Source organism: Hemibagrus wyckioides, linkage group LG06, assembly GCF_019097595.1.
Source record: "Hemibagrus wyckioides isolate EC202008001 linkage group LG06, SWU_Hwy_1.0, whole genome shotgun sequence".
Lineage (NCBI taxonomy): Eukaryota > Metazoa > Chordata > Actinopteri > Siluriformes > Bagridae > Hemibagrus > Hemibagrus wyckioides.
In genome coordinates this window covers 14,776,841-14,799,716 of record NC_080715.1, presented here as the reverse complement: position 1 = coordinate 14,799,716, position 22,876 = coordinate 14,776,841, and the positions used below count along the sequence as shown (strand labels likewise).

The 22,876-nt window shown below is 37.9% G+C and overlaps 1 protein-coding gene across 1 annotated transcript; it reads right to left on the bottom strand.

The window, feature by feature from the left end:
- Positions 1-362: 362 nt before the first annotated feature.
- Positions 363-22,236, bottom strand: ifih1 (interferon induced with helicase C domain 1). The gene is made up of 16 exons (XM_058393003.1): positions 21,670-22,236; positions 18,305-18,470; positions 17,855-18,082; positions 17,010-17,081; positions 12,601-12,794; positions 10,791-11,001; positions 8,897-9,114; positions 8,394-8,495; positions 7,500-7,623; positions 5,062-5,277; positions 4,433-4,689; positions 4,025-4,174; positions 3,127-3,288; positions 2,780-2,973; positions 2,525-2,618; positions 363-1,540 (listed from the first exon to the last, which is right to left on the bottom strand). Exons 1-16 carry the CDS (start codon positions 22,093-22,095, stop codon positions 1,352-1,354), a joined length of 3,003 nt encoding a protein of 1,000 aa, XP_058248986.1. The 5' UTR covers positions 22,096-22,236; the 3' UTR covers positions 363-1,351.
- Between the last annotated feature and the right edge of the window lie 640 nt (positions 22,237-22,876).

Below are 22,876 nucleotides of genomic sequence, written 5' to 3'. Positions count from 1 at the left end.
AGTGGTATGCAAAATTGGTAGTGTACATTTCTGAACACCAAGAGACTTGTTTTTATTTTTGTGCAATTCTAATTACATCTCTGAGCCAGCACAGGAGGGAAAAGTCTGTCCACTGTCCAGCTGTCAGTGTAAGTCTTCCTTGATGGCAGCAGTGATCTGACAGGAACTCTCTGGTGAGGCATGTACTCAGGGAAACCGCTTCTCTTGGGGGGTGCCTGAACAGGTGCAGTGGTGTGTGTGTGTGTTGTTGTGTGTGACATTCTCCCATGTGTACGTCACACTCAGAAAACTTTATGGCAGTCAATAAATTTTGATCCAAGCCACATCATTATGGATTGCTCATGCAAGAAATTAAACCCAGGTGACACATCAGACATTTATTTATTTTTAGTGGGAATAAAATGTTTCCTTCACTTAAGAAGTACATTGTAATGTTTAAGTCAGTGCACTGCATTAAAAAAAAACAAAACAAACAAAAAAAAACATAAAACATACCTGGGCTAGTTATAATGGCTTGCTCCGCCAAGCTTCAATTGCTTTCAGTTGATGAAATAAAATCTTTCAAATTGTAATTAAATTCATTAGGAGCTTATAGTGATAAATATTTAATTCACCTAAGTATTACGGGAAAAATATTCCAAATGATTAAGAATTCTTCAAGAAAACAGAACATGGGTCTTTAGATTTTTTTTTTTTTAGCTTTTAGTGAAACTGGCCAATTCATATGAAATTAAAAATGTCTAAATTCTATCCATAGCATAATCATTATAATAATGACATTCTTACAGAAATATCTAAATAAAATCATTGGCTTTAGTATTTGTTTCTGTAAAACCAAACACATAAATAATAGTAACCTTAAAATGATCTACGTGGCAATTCCAGTGCGAAAATATAGGGCTCCACAAGAAGGCAAAAGAAATTAAACATCTCCTAGCTTTAAAATCTAAGACTGTTCATTAGAAATGTAAACAAAATATACATCTAAAAGAGATAAGGATCGGTATCTTTGACCCTTCCTTTAGGCAAAAGGTGCAATATGGAATATCACTGATGAGTCACCAGATTTGTAAAACAAATAAAATGTTGACATTTATCATCCAGAATTAAAAAGAAAAGGAATTAAAAGAGACAGTTTTCACACCCCACATTCCAGTGTAAATGATTGAGTATACTCATTTTTTTATGGTGTTAATGGGATACTAACAATATATCTTATAACAATAACAAAATATTTCTAACAACTTACTTCAACATAATTTCATTGCCACAATGCACAGTACCATGTGTTCACAGCTAGCTGTTAGTAGGTACAGTGAGATGATCTCTGGTTTGCTTTTTGTTTGCTGAATTAGTCCAGCTCTGTGTCATCGTATGAGTGTGTACGGACATAGTGAGCGTAGTCAAATGCAGGAAATCTGATGGCCAGCTCATTCCATTTGCTGAACACCTTTTTCTTTGAGTTGTATTTCACCACAAAGTTTTTGATGTGAAGGCATGGACATTCAATGCTTTTATAAAGCATCATGGAGCCCCAACGCTGGAACCAAACAAAAATAAAAAAGCTTTTGCTCAGTCATAGCACATATAACTACCCACCAAAACCATGCTCAACACTAAAACATTATCAACAACGTTACACTCAAATTTATATGGTCTTAGATTCTTAGAAAAAAAAGAAGAAAGAAATAATAAAAAAAAAAAAAAAAAAAATATATATATATATATATATATATATATATATATATATATATATATATAGACTTAAACAACAGATAGTGTTAGACTACTTTGTCGACTACTTTTAAAACCTTTGTCGACTAATGAATTCCATCTTCTTCTTTTGGCTTTTCCGTTCAGGGGTCGCCACAGCAAATCGTCTCTCTCCACCTATCCCTATCTTCTACATCCTCAACACTTACACCCACTAGCTGCATATCCTCAATTATTACATCCATATACCTCCTCTTTGGCCTTCCTCTTTGCCTCCTGCCTGGCAGCTCCATGTCCAATATTCTCCTACCAATATACTCACTCTTCCTCCTCTGAACATGTCTAAACCATCTTAACCTGGCCTCTCTAACTTTGTCCCCCAAACCTCCAACATGAGCCGTCCCTCTGATGTACTCATTCCTAATCCTGTCCAACCTTGTCACTCCCAAAGAGAACCTCAACATCTTAAGCTCTGCTACCTCCAGCACTGACTCCTGTCTCTTCCTCAATGACACTGTCTCTAAACCATACAGCATGGCCGGTCTCACCACTGTCCTGTACACCTTCCCCTTGATTCTTGCTGATATTTTCCTACCACAGAGTACTGACGATTCGCATGATTAAGTTTGGCAATGTTTACGCCGGATGCCCTTCCTGACGCAACCCTCTCTATTTATCCAGGCTTGGGACCGGCACAGAAGTCACTGGACTGTGACCCCCATGGCTAGATTCAGCTAATGAATTCCATATTGTACCAAAATCTAGTTTCTTCTTATTGCATTAAATTTGATGTATAATGCAAAAGACATACCTGCCCACAGTTTTTACAAGCTATAACTCCATTTGCCTCATAGTCCAGAAGTCTCTCCTGCAGGGCAGTGTTCTCTCTGACAGTAAACAGCTCTCTAGAATGAAATAGAATATTACTGTCCTCTTAGTAATGATCATGATTATCAACACATCATTGTTATCGTCATAATGCATTTCATCACAGCAATCAAATCATCACTTAACTGTATATTATTATTTCACTTGCACTGTTACAGTAAAAGTACAAAAGAGGCACCTGAATGCTTCATTCACATTGACATGGTGCATCCTTTCAATGATTTCAATATCTTCTCCAGAGCACACAAGTACACCACAGTCTCTACAGTTAAGCTTTACTTTGCTGGGGTCCTCCTTCATCATTCCCTTTTTATCCTTCTTCTTCATCTTCACAATCTCCTCCATGATTGTCTGCAGCTGGTAGTCTGTTATCTGAATACAACACAGCCACATGTCAACTAAAATTTTCCTTCATGCCATCTATAGATGATTTCAGGCCTTGATCTTGAAATGAGAGTAAATTGTACACTTGTAATGCTAGAAACTAAAAATAAAATGTAATCCGAGGTGATGGGTGACTCTTACTTTTTTTTCATACTCTTCACGGCTCAGATTGCACACCCTGGTGATCGCTTTGTTCATCATTTTCTCCCTGTATTCATTCACACTTTCCCTTTCTGCTACACCCGATCCTGCCTCCTCCACCACTGTGTAACTGCTGTCTTCTGCTCTTCCTCTGCCTCGAGCCTGTAGAACAAAACACATTTAAATTGCTTCATTATGTTACACTCCGCTCATTTGAGTTCTTGAGGGGTTCAGTTAGCTCTAATACACTATTTACTACAGAAGGTTTATACAGGCTAACACATAGTTTGTTATTGTGTCTAACAAACTATGTCTTGTATCTATCATTAGATGTTAATGGCAGTTATAATTAGCAATGTGTCTAGCATATTATTTATTTGCTGTCCATGATTACCCATTATTATTAAATATTAATTTTCTAACATATGTTTAAATGATCTTTTGTAATGTGATGGCCTGGGAAAAGCTTTCCTGTAAGAGAGATTTGCATGCATTACAAGTAAAGTTACAATATTTTAAATTCTGGTTACCCACAACAGTGAAAAAGGAGCAAAATTCCACTTCAACTTTATTCCAGATCAAAGCATGGACTTCACTGTGTGAAAAAAGCACACTGAGGTTTTAGACAGTGTTAGGCTGACCATTTTCACCACCACATTTGTGGTTCCTGGCTCCTTACCCAGCATGATCAAGATTAGAAACTAAGTAAAAACATTTCCATGTTGATTTAGTGAAGTGTATTTATTTTCCCAGACAGTCACATATATGGCATTCACATAAAATGAAATGCATTTATGATTTTCAGGTTTGAATAGGTATACTATAAAAAACAGCTATAAAACAAAACAGTACTGCTTTCTGACCCAATGTTAGTAATAGAGGAAAAGACAACATTTACCTGAATCATAGCGATTTCATTGGTCACCAAACAGTACCGAAAGACAAAATTACACTCCTTAATATCAAGGCCCTCTTCTGCGACAGTGGTGGCTATCAGCATATTGATTACTCCTTCACGAAACTTGCTCAGCACCTCCCTCTGTTCTGGCTGCCATCACACACACACACACACACACAATCGTTTTAGGAACATAATACATAATTTATGTTTATCAAAATTATTTACACTAGCTAAGGTCAACAACTTCTCAACTTCTGTGGTTTACCAAGTCTTACATTATCTACTGCAAAATATATATTATATTAAATATTTTAACCCTAATTGATGTGATGGTGCTTTTCTAACACAAGATTTCAGATGAAAAATAAACTGAACATCACTGATCTTCTGCCAAAAGTAACTCACTGCGGTCATCGGTTTCACCACACTCTGATCTCCTCCACCAATCAGGTGACTTGCTCTGACGCCGACTTCCGCAAACTTTGAGTTCTCCTGAATCCACTGGCAGAGAGCAATGGCACTGCGGCGAGTCTTTGTGAAGATAATGCCTCTGGCTTCAGTTCTGGTGGTGTACTCCTCCAAGATGAGTGTCCTCAGCTGAGCCAGACTGTTATTCTCATATTGTGGGTTTTTCATCAGCTCCTGAAGACGGTCTTTTTTAGCTGATATGAAAACAGAGTGTGTGGGATAGAGAGAGAGAGAGAGAGCGAGAGAGAGAGAAAGAGAGAGAAGAGGTGAGAAGTTAGAACTGGAAAGGGCCAGTGTGGGTGCAAGTTTTCATTCCAACCATGTAAAAGCTACACCTCATTGTATTTTGGCCAAGCCAAGATTAACTGATTAAACATATGAAATCAGGTGTGGCTCCTGCTTGATTAGAAAGAAAACCTGCACCCATACCGGCCCTTTGTGGATAGGACTGGACACCCTCTGGTTTGATACAGGAGAAATAGTGTTCTGATAACATTAAATTAGGAAAATGTTCTTATTTACTTTACTGATCATCATGCATTGCATTACATGTATTGCTGTAATACCGTTAAATAAATTGAAGAGAAATCGTTCAGTGTCAGTGATCTGAATGGTGTCATCATCATCAGGGGAAGCTTTCTTCTTGATCTCTTCACTGTAGTATTTGTCGAGGAAGCTGAAGGCATCACACATACGGATGGTGTTGCTCTGGTAGAGAGCCTCATTGTACTGACGCAGATGCTCTGCACAAACCCGGACTGTCTGATTGCCTTCTTTAGCAGCTGACAAAGTGAAACACAGTTATGTAGCATCACAACTACTATTAACACTATTGTATATTGCTATTTAACAGGGCCCTGTCACTACTCCCAATTTATAATGTGTGACATGTTTGTTAGTTATCTGGTATCTGATTAGTGAGTCTAAACTTTGGAGCATCTCAAGGAGTTTTTCTCTGTTACTTTGCGCAATGTCTATGGTTAAAAGCTCTATACAAATAAAAGTGACTCAAAATTGAATCAAAATATTAACTAACTACTAAATATGAAAATATCAACTACTGATTTAAAAAGTGAGAGCCCAGAACATTTCATAATTAAAACAAAATAAAACAAACCAAAACCAAAACCAAACCAACAAAAACCCATGTAATGTAGCACTGTAAAAAGTTTGTGTCATATTTTGGCAAGACTGTTTGGAAGATTCACAGGATTGCTCAACTCAGAGGCTCACGTCTAATAACAGAAACTTCCTGAGGTTAGATCACAAAAGTCCTCACACAAGCTTTAGTCATTCTTTCAGGCATCTCCTGTGTGTCTTGTGGGATGAGTCCTAAACATCATTCCCCATCATTCTAAAGCATTATGTAGTGCCCCTCTGAAGGGCATAGCCAGTGATGAGATGGTTTACAGCTGAACTTTATTTCCATCAACATTTTTGCTGTTAGGGCCATGTTCATATGACGTTCAAAAAAGTTACTAGTTTGACCCAAGAAGGTGTCAAAGAAAACTCAGATAACAGCTACCCAACAATAAAGCACACCACACAATTATTCTGTGTGAGTGGTGTTGAACCAATATCTGCAGCTTCAATAATCATTCCTTTAGGCATGCAGGAGTTCTTACCAGTTCAGAGACATCTCCATGTGTTGGCTGGCACAAGGTTGAGCAGCATTAAAGTCTATTAGGCTATGAAGCCTGTAGGACAATGCACTGGATGGATTATTAAGACGGTATATTTGCCCAGAAAAGTTGCCTCTGCACTAGGATGTAGTATCCCATATATGCAAACGGTTTGGTGAGGCACATTCTCACACAGCTGATTGTGGTTCGAGCAAGGGAACCACTAATTCTTATAATGTTGCACAGAATTCAGCAAAAATGCCAGAAGATAGCTAGCAAGACCATTTTTTTCCATTACTGCTTCCACTGGTGAACAGAACACCCTGGCAGCTTCTTCCTTGAACAAATCTGCTGTTCCACATGGATGGAGAGATGTGGATTTGGCCCCTTGAGAATAAGCACCAAAATGATCCAGCAGTCCAGGAAACACACCTAATAGGCTAAAACCTACAAGTCTTTAGCACATAGGTCCTGTATGATGTACACCCCATGAGTTAGAGTGTATGAATTGTTTGATTTCCAAGAAATCTTTTTTCCAGGTACTGCTAGACGGATCTGGGCTAACAAAGGAATAGGCCAGTTTTTATTTCAGCTTGTCTTTATGGGCCTCCTTACAATTCTATGCAAGATGCCAAACTACAGTGGGTGTTGGATACAATGGGTAATGAACTTAAGTCAACAGTGCCTTTATGTTATAGTGGCCAAAATGATCCCAGTGGCCAATATTTCACAGAGTACAGATTTGGCCCTGAAACTTTTTATGATATCATTTTCCATTAGCTCTGGTTGTATAAATTCAGTGTTTGTTTTTGGGGAAAGAAGAAAGGTTTAGTGTAAATTGAGTTAAATAACTGCTGTAAAAAGGGGCGAAATGCATAATCTCTTGCATAATTTGTTATAAAAAATCCAACTATAGATTGGGCAAGAGACTAGATTTTATTTCTGATCTCTGACAGTGATGTAAGCTTTTTCTAATCACAGTGAAGCAGTGACTGAATATAATGTCAATGAACACTTGTGTTCTTATCTCTGCATTAAATTGAGGGTTACATGTGGTATATATATATATATATAAATATATTAAAATTGTGATCATTCTGTCATTTCTGTCCCTAGCATAAAACAAAACAACAACAAAAAAGACACTTGAGGTCCTTTGAGCAATAGCACTTTTGATGATTGGTTCTTTCCAACAATTCTAAGTGTTTAAAAGACATTTGAGGATTGGGCATATTGTGCTGATTTGTGTCAACGGGTTTTACAATGTAGAGGTGCCACAGCACTTTCAGTGATGACTTGGCTATTGGTTCTCAGTAAGGAAACACTATTTCTGAAGTTAACATGCCCTGGTGGTCTGGAACATATGAAGGTTTCTCTCTTACCATTCTGCTCTGTTTGCACCACCCACTGCTCATAATTCTGTGTGCCTGGCTGGCACAGTGGGTTCAGTTTGGCATGTGTGTGGATCCCATTCATGATTCCTTTTATTACATCTCCGAAGGGATCCTTCAAAATGACAGGAGAAACAAAATTACTAATGCCAAGAATCTGTGTAACTTTGTTTAAAATTTGATAATGATCATGACATTTAGTTACAAAATTAAAAGAACAAAAGTTTGCATACCCCTAGTGAAAAAAATGCAAAATATACCTCTAATATTCCCTGTTTATTTAATGTATGAAAAACCTACAACATGGTTTCACAACTGGAAGCAAGACAAAATATTTTGCCACTTTAAGGTGCTGATTGTATTAAACATTCAACACAAGGCCTGAAACAGAAACTACAGGTCTTTCACAAGGCTGAATAAGATAAAAGAATATTTGTGGGGTACCATTACCAACATGATTCACAGAAAGAAACATATACACAAAGCAATTTGTTACTAATTTGTATGTCTGCAGTAACTTTAATATATACTACAAACAGGAAGGAAGTTATTTAAGAAAAACTATTTCAGATAGTTGACCCTGCTATGACCATGCTAATGAGAACGGAAGGATGGATGGACAAATGATCAGACAGAAGGCAAAAATCAGATTAGCTAAATTAGTTAGAGTTCCTGAACATGAATATGTTACTAACATATTGCTTAACTACTGAGTTATACAGTACCTTTTGATCAGATCTCTTGTTTGAAAATTATGGAAAAAGTGAGAGTATGCATACTTTTGCACTTAACTGTATAATATAGCACTGTGAGAGCAAGCCTGTGTATTTAGAACATATTTCAGTTCTAATGTAATCTGAAGGTTTACTTAGATGAAGTCGATACCTCTTTTCTTTCCTGAGCACTCGCGATTCGTTTGTATGGACCCTTGGGCTCTTCTCCGAGAGTTTTGGTCTTTATTGTATAGGCGTCCAGGTTTGCACAAATCTGCAAGGCATCATTACAATGACTACTGCAGTTTATCTCAAAGAATTACATCTGCTAAAATATGCCTAGTCAGTCATGGCCTTAAAATCACCACATAGCCAGTAATTATCTCCCTCCCTACAATTTTCCTGATGTTAAGAAGATGAGGGGAGAGAATTCACAATCTGTGTGTCTTGTCAAGTTTGATATTTCATTTCACAATAGAATGAAGCACATGAGATACATTACAGCTGCACAGTGCTCAGGGGCCATGTAAATCATTAGAACCAAAGAAAGCCTGGTGCATGGAGATGGGGTGGGAAAAGGGATTACTATAGTCATAGAAGGTATGTGACAAAAAAAACCCTAAAATTTTTTTATGTATACATTTCAAGCATATGTATGTGTTAAAATGCATTTACTCTGAGAATGTGTGCCTCAGCATTCTGCTGAGTCTTGGCTCCTCCAACTCCGGGTGAAGCGGTGAGGCCGAGGATCTGTGGCAGCGGCACTTGATCTTTCTGTTGCTTTTGCAGCAAAGCATTCTTGTGCTTCTGTTTCAGGTAGCGGATCATGATGTGGTTGTATGCCTCACCCTTTTGTGTGTGGTGGCACTCATCAATTACCATCAAAGTGAATTCTGCAAAAGAAGCCAGTAAGAGCATGCTCACTTTAACACACTTCAGCCCACACATGCAACTCTGAGTTTGTTTTGATTTTGTTCTGCTTTTCTTGAGTTGCAGTGGCGAGTAAGTGTAATACAGTTAAAGTACTCCAAGCAGAACAAATTAATATTAAATGTTCTTGTTTCTTTTTCAAAACAACACACTAAAATGTCCCAACAGAGGATCTAAACCATGTAGATGTTAACTCAGTGTACCATCTTAAACAGGCAAAGTCAGAGAACACTTCAAATATTAAAATGTCATTATTATGTTTGGTTTCTATTCCTCATCTTTGGTACTGTGTGCTCTTTACAAAGTTCTCACCTTAATACTGTGTCTTTGCTATGGTTTTTACAAACTCAGAAAGGTCAGCTTCATTTGGAATGTTTAATTCAGAATAAGTAGATTAGTTTTTCCATCGAATTTGTCAAAACTTGAATTGAAGTGAATTTAATTTCACTTTCCTTTGGGAGATTTCCTCCTTTCCTTTGAGGCAGGAGCCTCATTATGTCCATTATTTCACGACAGTATCACAGAAGGCAAGAGGACATGTTGCATTTTCACACTGCATATTCATGCACCTTTAGAACTTCAGGCAATGCTTATGTGAATAAATAATATTAATGTTCTCAGGCCATTTTACCAGTTTTAGCCATCAAAGCAGGAAATTATTAATTATTCCACATAGATTATTTTTCATGGATTAAAATTACTTAATAAAAGTAGTTAAATGGAAACATCTAATTAGTAATTAAATGGACATTTCTAATTACTTTGAAACAAGTGATTATCTATCTGGATCCAATTCTACAAGCTACATACTTTTGTGCTTAATGTGTTCCTGTCACATCTCTTAGTACTTTTCATAGTTATGCTGAGAGGCCTGGATCTCTACACCCACCATTTCCTTTGGAATGCCAACACCAGCTTTTGCTTTTTCCTAAAGGGGTTGCATTTTAAACATGAGGCTTGAATGCCTGAAAGCTTCTCAGAGAGTCACTATAGCAGTAGTGTATAATCCCTAGTGACTAGGACTTTTCAGGTCAGCACCCTTGCTCTTAAATCTCTTCATTTTGAGACGATGCACACATTTATGTGTGAACATAATAGTAACAGAGTTCCTCTTTCTCTGAGATACTGCCAGACATTCCACAAAGCCTCTGGAGAAAAGCAAAGTGTACATGGGTCACAGCCAGAACAGTAATTTAACAAGAATGCGTTTTACAAATCTGTAAAGATGTTGTGTACTCATACAGATGGATTCAGCTCTTGTAGTGGAACAATGAATCTGAATCATTTAGGGGAGAAAAAAAATCCCTTGTGGATTTGATCAGTCAGCCGATTCACTCACTGATGACTAGAACAGACATGTGGCCAAAAGACCAGTGGAAAAAAAGAAAAAGGAGAAATATCCCTAACACCAATACCAATAAACACCATATGTCACATTGTAGTATACAGTGCCAGAAAAGCAGTAGAACTGGCAGCAAAAACAGGATGTTAAAAAAAAGGAATATGTCAACATCAGGTCGACAGAAGATTGAGCACTCGCCAATTTTAGCAATGCATTGAAGCTGAATAAAGTGGAATCTTTTAACAAAAGTACATGTCCTGGGGTGAAAAAGGTAATGGAATAGCAAGTGTAACCTACGTGATAATGTGATCCCGTCCTCGTCACCCTGTTTGGCTTTAGCTAAAGAGTTTTCCAGGATTTGGGCAGTGCAGATGATGATGTCATTCTTCTCAACCACTTGGGGGAAGGAGATTTTCAGCTGCGAGTCTCCACTCACTCTCTCTACAGAGTACTGGTCCCTCAGAAACTTCCCAAACTCTGCTTTGTAATGCTGCTCCACCAGGGGCACCTACACAATAAATTGAATATGTCTGGTACCTCAAACAAATAAACTGATTTTAAATGAATTCATATGCTTTACATTTCACATAGCACTTATGTTTTTTACTGTAACACAGACTCATCCTAACATATATTACGGAGGGATATATTATAGGCATTATGCATTATTAGAGTTAAGTTAGATTGCATTACATAGCAAAGGTTAGATTATTTAGAGTGCAGTATTTGTTGTGAAACATTGCAGAAATCTTTTTAGGTATATATTTAAAACCAACAACCCTGGGGCATCAGTAAATAAAACAGTAAATTTTGAGTATGCCTGTGATTTGAGGTTGCTCTTTCCAAATAATCTGTTTGTCACTCTTGAGAATACAGTCTCATTGAATTGTTGCATACCTCCTAGAATAACTCGATTCCAATTGACTCACTAAATGTGCCAAATTGTTCAAAGGGATCATGGGGCCAGGTTTAAAATGCTTCTTCTAAAAAGAGACATTCTATTTTCGGGAAAGCATTTATAGCCAAACATGGGATAAAGAGCTGTCAAGTGTGTTGGTTAGAGAATGCAAACTGGATTGAGAGAATATTATAGGACTTAAAAATCTGAAAAATTTATGATGCTTGAAAGAAGACAATATTGAAATAAGTGTTTGAGTCTCTTAAAAACAGGTTTAGAAAATAATAATCTGTTAGGTTGTAAAAATGCAGGGAAAAGTTTTACAATAGAACTTCCTATGAGTGGCTAAGTGGATTCCTGCTACACTAACAATAGTGAGTGTTCTAGGTCCACTTTACCGAGTATGTAGAAGTTTATCAGGACAATCTGGCCAATGTAATAGCTCAGTGGTTAAGGTTTCTGTGCTCGTCATAAGAAGATTGCAAATTCAAATCCCAGCTCTACCAAACAGCCACAATTTGGCTCCTGAGCAAGACCATTAAGTCTCATCTGTTACCCGTCTCCTTGGCTTGAATTCTGGCTCACTTGAGTCACTTTTAAGTCCAACAACTTAAATTTGACTCATCAGGCAAATCTTCTACAGCTTTACCAAACTTGATCTTTGATTTTCTGCCCCTTGATGTTTTTCACTCTGAATGAGCGTAAATGACCCCGAGGCAAATTTGGACTCAACGTACAGTATTTAAATGGGTAAGATTCTAAGCTGAAAAAATGTCTGATGACAAAAATAATTAATGTTCTCCTATTAGGCCTGATGAATTTAGGTTCAGATTTAGGTGAATCTTATATAACTTCAGTGTATAGTTCAGGGCAAACTGAGGCAGACTTGAAGTCTGATCTGTCTGGAGTGTGACACATTAAATAATACTACTCTGAAGATGATTCAGAAGAAAAAGAGCTCATGTGTTTCCAACCCAAACACACCATTTCCACTAAACCACATAAATGTGTGGATCTTTTAGAGAGAGTTATACTGGATAAACAAGTAAAAGATCAAAATTAATTTAGTTTATACTGTGTAAGAATCTAAAATCAGTGTTGAGCAACTGATATTTGTTTATTCAGTCATATCCTATATGTTTTGTACTACACCGAAGCATGCTTGCATTTTGCATTTGCATGCACGTTTGGATCGCTGTCCTGCAGTACCTTGTTAACAAGAACAACAACTTTTGCTGGCTGTCCTTTCAGCTTTCTATTCTCCAGATGCTGTTTGGTGATGTATACTGCGACTCTGGTTTTACCACTTCCTGTCGGGAGACAGACGATGATGTTCTTTCCCTCCAGAGCTGGCTTAGCGACATCCGCTTGATAATCACGTAGCACAATCTCTTTCTCGTTCACTGAGGGAAAGAAGGAGTTCAAAAGAAAAAAAAGGTGGTTACCAAACAAAAAAAATAAAAAGATGAGGCTAGGGTATAGGTGCTGCTTGCATTCCCCCACTGCGACTATGCTCAATTCCCCCATCCTCCGATGTGGGAAAACTGCTGTTTAGACTAGTTAGGGGTGTTTGCTGTTCTAGTATGTCATGTTTGTCTCAGCTGTTACTCTTAGAATAACATTGCTGCATACTGGGTGACCTTCTGTGGTTTTTTAATCCAGGCAAACTAAGAGGGGATTTAGTTGTGTCTCCATTCCTCCTACAACACCCACCATCAGAGGAGGATGAAATACCAAGAAGCAAATAAATGCTTTAAAGTGATCCATCTGGTTTATTATTAAACCTCTTTCTTTATTATTTTTCTTTTGCCTAGAGCTATTTAAGAAAGAAATAACACAGCAAATAAGACAACATGAGGAATATTATATATATACAGCATATTACAATAAACAAAACTGTACTAGTAACTGCACAAGACGACCAAGTAATATTGGATTCACTAAAAGTCATGTGTCTAGGCACTACATGTAAATGTGCCTAGACACATACGACTAGATCAGGCATGAAGCCCAACCAGTGCAGCAGGTTTCTGAGCTTTGTGTGTGTATGAGACTGTAACTCAAAATGGCCCGGCATGCCAGTTCGTAAACTCTAGAAAAAAGTATCTGTAACCACTGCTTATTGAAAACAACCTCTCATGCATATACAGGGCTCCAGATGGCCTCTGATAACACTTCCTGAAAGGATGTTTTCACATACTGATATGTATAAATGAACAACATGACATTTGTGACTGAGCAGCCAGGTAAGTGGCTCAGACTTAGTAATAAGAAGTATTATGGCACAAAACATGAATGCCCTTATGTGGGTTCATGACTCTTGTTCATGTGTCTTCATCTCCATCATTTCTCTGTCGTGCCACAGACTTCCCTGCTGCTGGGATTCCCCAGGAAATCTGCAGTAGAGATCAGCAAACACATCACTTGCAACACATGGTTTATTTGCAATACTACACCAGCCATTTGAGGTACAGAGAACTCTAAGTCTTACATCTGTTCTCTCTGCAGACCTAGATTTGTCCCAGATGGTGAGAAATGCCTCCAACAAAAGGTGATTTGTAGCAATCAAAAACCATGAGGTTATGCTAGTCAGATAACATTCTTACTGTTACACATCCTGCAATGACTACAAGAAAACTTAGATAAATTCAGAATCTAACACCTCTGTCTGGACTTTCCAGAGCTTGAAAGACGGAGCATGTGGTGGCATCTGATTGGAGATGGTGACCAAAAACCACATTTGTACCCATCACGTCTAAGCCACAGTTATTTTTCCTTTTTTAACTGACTGTTTGTACTTTTCTAGCTACATTGTAAACACACCCTTTTGTGATTTGTCTACGCAAAACTATTCACTAAACAAGTCAATAACCATTTCAAAACATTTAAAAACCAGAAAGTATTTGTATTGAATTCCTCTCGTTCACGCTTGTCATAGCCAAAAGACTGATGGTGCACAAGAGACCAAAGGGTAAACTGAGACGGCAGCCTCCCCAGTCATTGCTTGCAGAAGGGGAAGCATGTGTTTGTAATTAAGACTGCTCTTCCCATGTCTGCCATGCAAGTTCAGAAATTGGTTTCAGTAACATATATTAGAACCTCACATTAAGAGCATATTTTCTCCACTACTTTAGCATTGGTTAAATCTGTGTCCTCAGCATAGAATTTTCAGCAGATCCCTGCTTGCCATGTGTGTGCCTGTGACTCCTGAAGTTGCAGGCTAAAACTTGTCTGATCCTCAGACTCATCACAGCCACATCATTGTTCTCCAGTCAATCTCCTGTACCCACTCACAGTCATCTGATTTCTAATGACACCATGAACCATAATGAAACCATACTAGACTTTAAATAACCCAGACTGCCAACCAGCTTGTGAGGTCTTCCTCCAGCATTGTGCCTGTGATGAAGCCACTGTGTTATTATCTGCCTGTCTGGATTACTGTTTTGCTCATAACCTGCTTCCTGTTTCCTGCGTCAGTCTTGTCTAGTTCATGACTGTTTGGTTATTCGCATTTTTGAGCATTTTGTGAATTAATGCCATATTAGTTTTAATAAAATAAAAATCTGTATTTGTGTCTGTTTGTCTGCTTCATGACATTGCTGGATAGTAAAGTGTAAAGAAATACAACATGCATTTGACGGCACTAGCTTGTTTCTAAGTAGACATTCTCATAGAGTAGTGAAAAAAACCTTTCCCGGTGCTGCTACTAAGCATTATGCTGATCCTGTTAAAGCACAAACTCCACCCTGCATGATTTTATTAGGCTAATCATAGTTGTTTATTATTAGCAGATGTGCTACATCTTCAGTAGAAGTTGACTTTTTTTTAGTTTAAATTCCTTTAATCAACATGCTGGTCAACACACACCCTCTTTTGTCCTTTTGTGTGTCAGCTTTTTCACAACCTTATCTGTGCATTGTTCTAAAACAGATCAGTTTCCAAAGCTTCAAAAAAATTTTCTGCCATAACTGCAACTGCATCAATCCAGAATCCAGTGTTTTCACTCCTGCCCTCCTGACACTGAATGTTGCTGGGAATTGTGTAAAGAAGCTGTTGGACATTTGTTTCTAGAAGATAACCTGATCTTTATCTTTTTCATTCCTCCTATCCATCAATAGCAATGCCACACAACTGTTAACTTCTCACAGAGATAATATAAACCAAACATCATTGAAGATATTAGCACCAAAATAGCTTAAGCACATCATAAATATTTCACTATAAACATATTTCGTGTGTTTCAGGTTAGAGTTATCCTTTTATAGCTACGCTAGTCTTTTTTCACCATTTTTTAAAACTGAAAAAAAAAAATTAATTCAATTTTCAATCTCTGTGTTCAATTTGGAACTGAATGTGAATTATGAGATATTGACTGTGTTAATGAGAATGATTTTCAAAGATTAAATAGTTTTACACACACTGAGTTGTCGTCCAGCTAAGGTTTCCAGTTTTCCTGCAGTTAGAGCAGCATGTGTGCATATTTCCCAATTGTTTCCCAAGTAACTGACTTAGGTATTTGTGAAACCACAAGAAAATTGGAAGATGAAAAACAGAAAGCAAAAACTACTTAATCTAAAAAGTCGTAATGACAGTGATTATTCTACTTCACAAAACTTTTTCTTCTGAGAAAGAGACCTATCCCCCCTTTTTTTAGAACATGCTTCTGCTATTCTTTGCTGACTAAGATTTAATCACTTAAAGATGGAGTCAGTGTAGAGATACACATCAGCTATCTCATGTTATGAAACCTTGTGGAAAATACAAAAGAATAAAACATGACTCATATCCCCAGTGCAGTATGAGTTATTGCTGACCCTATGCTCATATCCTGAGGAGGTGCCATAGTATTGGCTTGTAGCATTGGGTGAGGTCTGTTTTGAATTATTCTGTCCACAGCTGCTAACAAACCAAAAATGCACCATTTCACTCTGTATTTATTTTGAATGTCATCTTTAGTGCACTTTCGTATGTTTTTTTATTGATAAAATCATAAAAACTTGATAAAAATGATCTTTTATGGCCATTTCCCACAATGTTTGATCAAAACCATATGCTACTCTAGTTTTCTATGAATCACAAATACAACTTTGGAAAACATAAAATTCTCTCTAGGCAAAAGTATTCAGATTTTTACACTGGTTTGATTTATTTTGAAATGGCACTATGCAATACCTGTCAGGAACAGCTGGACAGTTCCCTGCCAGGCCCAGAGAGGGCACTGGCAGGTGAACCTTGGAAGCCTGCTTCTTTGTGTGTCTTTTGTTACGCCCTTCCTATTGTTCCTATCCTGATTGTGTCTCCTGTATCCCATTAGCCCTAATGTCCACCCCTATAAATAGGGATCCTTGTGTTTGTGTCCTTGTCCATGATTGTTATCTGTACCGTGGTTTCTGTTGGGGTTTTGTTTAAGTTCCATGTCCAAGCTAAGGTCTAGGTTTTGTTTTGTTTTGTTTAGTTAACCACGCCATGTCTAGTGTTACGTTTGTTTCCCTATGTCGCGTCTTAAATGTAATAAAAGCAGTGCTTCGCTGAATCCTGCGCATGGGTCTCATTACACCGTGTGCTGGCGTGCGCACACACACCACGGGCGTCTGGGGTCCCAGACGTTACAATACCTGATTGATCCAAACTCTCTGTTGCTTGGTATCTCTTTATTTCCTCATCACTGCCTTCATACAGGTCCAAATCTGTGGTAGAATAAATGGTGTTAATCATTGACATATGCAGGGAGATTATTTGAGTCCTTGATGTTGTTTAGAATTTTTGTTGACTTTGTGTTATGTTTCTAAATTATTTATGAAAAATGCTTTTAAAATAATTGTAATTTTAAACAACATTTATATGTAAAGTAACATTTTATGGTAAGGTTTACTGTGGTCTATCAATTATCAATGGCTTTCATTGTTCAAAGAGACTACAGCTTACTGTTTATTATTTATTGCTCCAACTGTTAATACTGAAGCTGCAGTGTCATGTTGGACTCAGTTAAACAAGTAAATTAAAATAGTGGAATATTTAAAATGTTTAAAATATATTGCATCTTACTTAAAGCTAACAAATGCAACATATTAGTAATTATAAATAATGTAAAATATCAGATGTCTGCCAATAATCAAAACTCACAAATGACAAATATTTAAAAAGACAGCAAAGGGCATTAAAATGCTATTTAATTTCTGGTAAATATAGTTAATAAAAAAAAACTATTAAGGCAGGTGTTATGTGTTTCTAATGATGATATAATGTGTTATGAACACTACTTATAATGCATTATGGTCACAATTATAGCGTGCAATGTATAACAATGTATATGATTACTTTGTTTTTGAGTCAAAGGATTACTATTTGCCTTAAGACACATATACTGTTTTTAAATGATATTTAATATATTGCATATCACATAGAGTCTTGTTTCTGAATGAAATAGGGTGTGAAGAATGTGTGCATGATGTTGGCCAACCTGTGCCTCCGATACTAAACTCAGCTGATGAGTCCATGCAGGAAAGGAAGCCACTGCAATCCATACTGCTGTCAAGATCTGCAGCCTTAACAGAGGAGCCAGAGGGCAAATTGGGTGGGGGAGAGAGAGATCTAGTAGAAGTGTTATCCAAAGTCACGTCCTCCATCTTTGTAGCCAGTTCACTTTCATCCTTTAAAGACTGTGGTTTATCAACATCAGCTGATGATTCTGAAGCATCCAGTCAATGAAACAAACAAGAAACAAAAAAACATTTATGCTATGTATGCATCAACAGCATGAACTCTTTTATTAAATCTCTGGATTCTACAAACACTTGGTTGTTATATATTCTGTTGTGACATTATGTAAATACAAAATTACAGCAATGGGAGTTTAATTAAATAATAATATAATTATATATTATGAACAATATAAAATAAGTGTTATTACTGGGCTCATCAGGGTCTCCCCGTAATTCCTTCACCAGCCAGATGTGTTCTGTCTTTTCTAAAGCATCCAGGAACTGAGAGAACCAGCCAAACTCATTCTTTGACAGTCGAGACAACAGCACACGGGCCCCGGCCTTGTTTCCCTGCTGGTCTGTCACTGCTAAAATCTAGTCAGAAGTATAGTGTGTATGAGTGTGTTTGTGTGTGTGTGTGTGTGTGTATGTAGTAGAGAGGGAGAGACAGAGAGAGTTGGGATCTGAACAATAATACTTGATGATATTTACATATTTTATAAATGAATCTCTATCCCACTCTGCTGGAATAAAACTGTATTACATTGACACTGAACATGTATTTTTTCCCACTTTTCTTTAACAAAGGAAGGAAAATAAAATAATCTTCTACTTAATTTTTTATGTGTCTCGTGAGAAAATAATTTGTACCGTTTAAATATATTTCACTTGTCTGTTTTATTATTGAAACATGCCTTACATTTTCTAAAATTGCTCCAATGTTAATGGCCAAAAAATCCATTTAAAGTCAGACACTAATATATAAATTAAGGAAATAAATATATATTGCTTTGTGTGCAACATTCGCCAATTAAACCAATCAATTAAACCAGTTTTTGTGTAAAACCCAAAAAGAAGTTAAAATTTAATGTTATAACATAATGTATTAAATCCAGTCTTAATTGAATGAATGTTGCTGACGGACTTGAACGTTTGCCTACATTTCACAAAGCAAACCATCCATCCATCCATTCTCTATACACACTTATTCCTAATTAGCATCACGAGGGTCTGCTGGAGCCTATCCCAGCGCACATAGGGCAATAGGCAGGGGTACACCCTGGACAGGTCATCAGTCCATCGCAGGGCCACATATAGACAGACAACCACAAACACTCACTCCTACGGGCAATTTAGAATTAACAATCAACCTGATGTACATGTTTTTGGACTGTGGGAGGAAACCGGAGTAAACCCACGCAGTCACGGGGAGAACATGCAAACTCCACACAGAAAGGCCCCTGCCTGTTTGAACCCGAGACTCGAACCCAGGACCTTCTTGCTGTGAGGCAACACTGCTAACCACTAAGCCAAAAGCAAACCAATAAAAATACACCTGTATGAATCATAGTCTAAACCTTTGCATTACTCCCTTTAAGTCACACGAGCTATTCAACTGGATTCACTCTGAATCCATAATGAAAATATGATACTTGTTGGCAGGGGCGTCGTAAGTGGGGGGAAAAGGGTGACTGAGTGCATAGGGCCCTGGCATCAGTGGCATGTGAGGGGCCCTGGCTGCCCTGCCCTCAAACACCCTCAAATAGTATTATTATTATAGTGAAATTGAGTGTACAGTGCCTGCGGTTGCGCGCAGTATTCTGATCCTCGCTGTTATAGCAAGATTCGGCACACCCACACGTTTGTGTCGACACCTCCTATAGGAACAGGGTGCACGCAAATTTGAATGTTTTAATTGGTCAATCAAGAACAATGCCAAATGATAATTGGCTGTGAGGGAGCACCGGAGCGCGGACTCGGCAGTCAGAACTAAGCGAGCGCCGAGCAGGCAAGTCGAGACCGACACCGCACAATGTCCAAACAAAAATCAGGCTACCAAAAAAGAAAAGAAAGAGAGGAAAGAAACGAAAACAAAATTAAGGGAAACAACTTCTCCCAAGTTTTTTTTTTTCCCTAAGAGAGCAGGTGAGAACGTGTTTTGTGATAAGAGAAAGAATGATACAACGTTGGCAATTAAAAATCTTAGCTTACTCTAAACTTTGAAATAACATGTAAAGTGTTTGAATGTGAGGCAATTTTTAAGAGATAAAATATGACGAATAATATGAAATCTATGTGTGTACAGTACATTACAGATTTTTTGGATCTTGCTCAAAATATTAAAATGAGACACCCTCTGTTCACAGTTTTAGAGAGTGCAGCAGTGGGTCCATCACAACAAAGTTCTACTGCTGGACCTATTAACATTGCTGAGACTGAGGAAGTGAGTGAAGGTAACATCAGAGTGTACACTACAGTATAGAAATAGCATATTTCTAACATAAAGTGCATAAAAAGTGTTTGAACCTGAGGCAATTTTTAAGAGATCAAATATGAAGAACAATATGAAAACAATGTGTGTACAGTGTGTTACAGATTTTGTGGATCTTTCCTCAAAATATTAAAATGAGCTATATATATACACACACACACACACGTTAAACCCTCTGTTCACAGTCTCAGTGAGTGCAGCAGCGGGTCCATCAAAAGGTCATACTGCAGGACCTATTAACATTGCTGAGCCTGAGGAAGTGAGTGAGGGTAGGATCAGAGTGTACAGGTGTACAGTATAGGCAGCTATAAATTGTTTAAGCATCCATTTGTTAGTACTATGCACATGAAACTGATTGTAGAGTTGCATACTATGTCATTTGTGGTTGTTGTTTTTTTATGATGCTTGTAGAGGTACCTAATACAGAGGCAGGAGGTAGAAGTAGGACCTGTGAAGAAGGTGAAGGCACTAGAGACAATGATTCCTCAGAGGAGAGTGAGACAGACAATTTGATGACAGTGGTGGAGGGAGGCAAAAGTGATGTTAGTGCTGAGCACATAACTGATGATCCAGCATTATGGCCAGAGTCCAAGCAGTTGACCAATCAGCAGCGGGCATCAATAATTCTCAAACTGGCAAACACAAATCCTGAAGAAGCTGATTTGACCAAAATTGCGCCAAAAGATAAGAAAGGCAAACCATTTCCAAATTATCTACAATATGCTAAAGCAGCCAATGGTCGTGAAAAAATAAAAAGAGACTGGCTATTAGTATTAGTAATTATTTGTATTTGTATTTTGAATAAAGTGCTTTTCAATTTTACATCACTGTTTCGCCAACAACTGCTGTATCAGTGAGTGAAGTGTGTACACTATTATTTTTATATATATATTTTTTAAAAAGCAGAAGATAAATAGCATGGATCATGAGATGATGGGAAAGGGGGCCCCCCCATACACTGCCTTTGCATAGGGCCCAAGAATTGGGGCTACGACCCTGCTTGTTGGTCATCAGTGGCCACCATTCTCTGCAGCACTGCCGGTCTACACATACACACACGCGCGCGCGCACACACACACACCCACTTGGAATGTTCTAGACAAGCTCCTGGGTGCAGGGAAACCAAATGCATGTAGTTTATGATTTGTGTTAAACATAAATGTATGAATTTATTACAATTGGTACAAGATCTAAACAGCGCACAAGGCGATTGAAATCACGTATCTTGCCAATCGATTCGCCAGATAAGGCCTTGAATCGATTCACTCGACTCACTTAAACGATTCACCCACCACTACTTACAGTTTCACGGTCATCGTCGGTAAGAATATTCCGCTCATAACAGCAGTCACACACATCACGGGTCTTCATTTGGGTTAGAGTGAGCCTTAGCAAGTCTATAAGCTTGATGCAGTTGTCATTCTCAGCCTCCATGGACGGACTGGGAGGATTGCTTTCCATGTAGTTGGCTGCTTGTTTACATCCTACCGTTTCAAGTGCAGTTAAAAGTTCCCTGAACCAGCCATCTGGATACGTTTTACTTATAATTTCCTCGAGGAGAAGATCGGCTGCTATTATTTCTCCTTCGTTCCGAAGTTTGGCTTTAATCAGCTCCTTTTGCTCATGGCTTAAGAAGTGTAAGACATCCAGAACAGGCCCGACCCGAATCAGCTGTTTCAGTCGGTTTCTGAAACATTCGATGGTTTTCTTCTCCTGGTCCTGGTTCATGGTGCAGAATAAAGCTACCAGTTAGGAAGAATGTGTGTATAGGAAGTGACAGAAAGTGGAGAGCAATGCAATGTAGAGAGAAATGGAGAGTGAGGAGTAGGCAAACACCAGCTTTCGGTTTCGTTTCTCCAAATCCTTGGCATTTGGTCATCTACAATGTCCTCAGCATTACTCTCCATACCCTTCAATAATCGTCAACTAACTTGTTCTAACTAACTTCGTCAACGAACCCAGTACCGTATTAGAAAATTACTACTGCATTAAACAGAAACATTTTAACTAATTATTTGTTTGTTTAAAATAATAATTTTGTACAGTGCAGTTTTGTCTCGTGACCAGTAGATGGAGACATAGGCCAGTAAAGCATTTCTCTACTCTTGACTCCTCTGCCAAGCACAAAATCTTTCTAAAATTAGCTCTGTAAATTTTTAACAGACAGCCAGGCAAACATACAGAAAAATAAATAGATGTTATGACAGACAGAAATAGATGGATAGACAGACAGATAGACAGATTCCACTAATCATCTTAATAACAAACTAATCTTTCCTCAGTTGTCACAGTGCATAGGACACAACTTAATCTATTGACTTTAACCTACAATATTGTGTAATCGTTTTCAAAAGAAACAATACAACAAAACCTTATTTGAAGTATTATTGAGAGGATCTCTTTGCATTTCCTTGCGTATCATTTCTTAACATACCTGACTGGAATACCATCTGCTATTCACAATTTATATGCCGCTCGCTAGAGACCCGCTACTGGCCATGTGCTATTT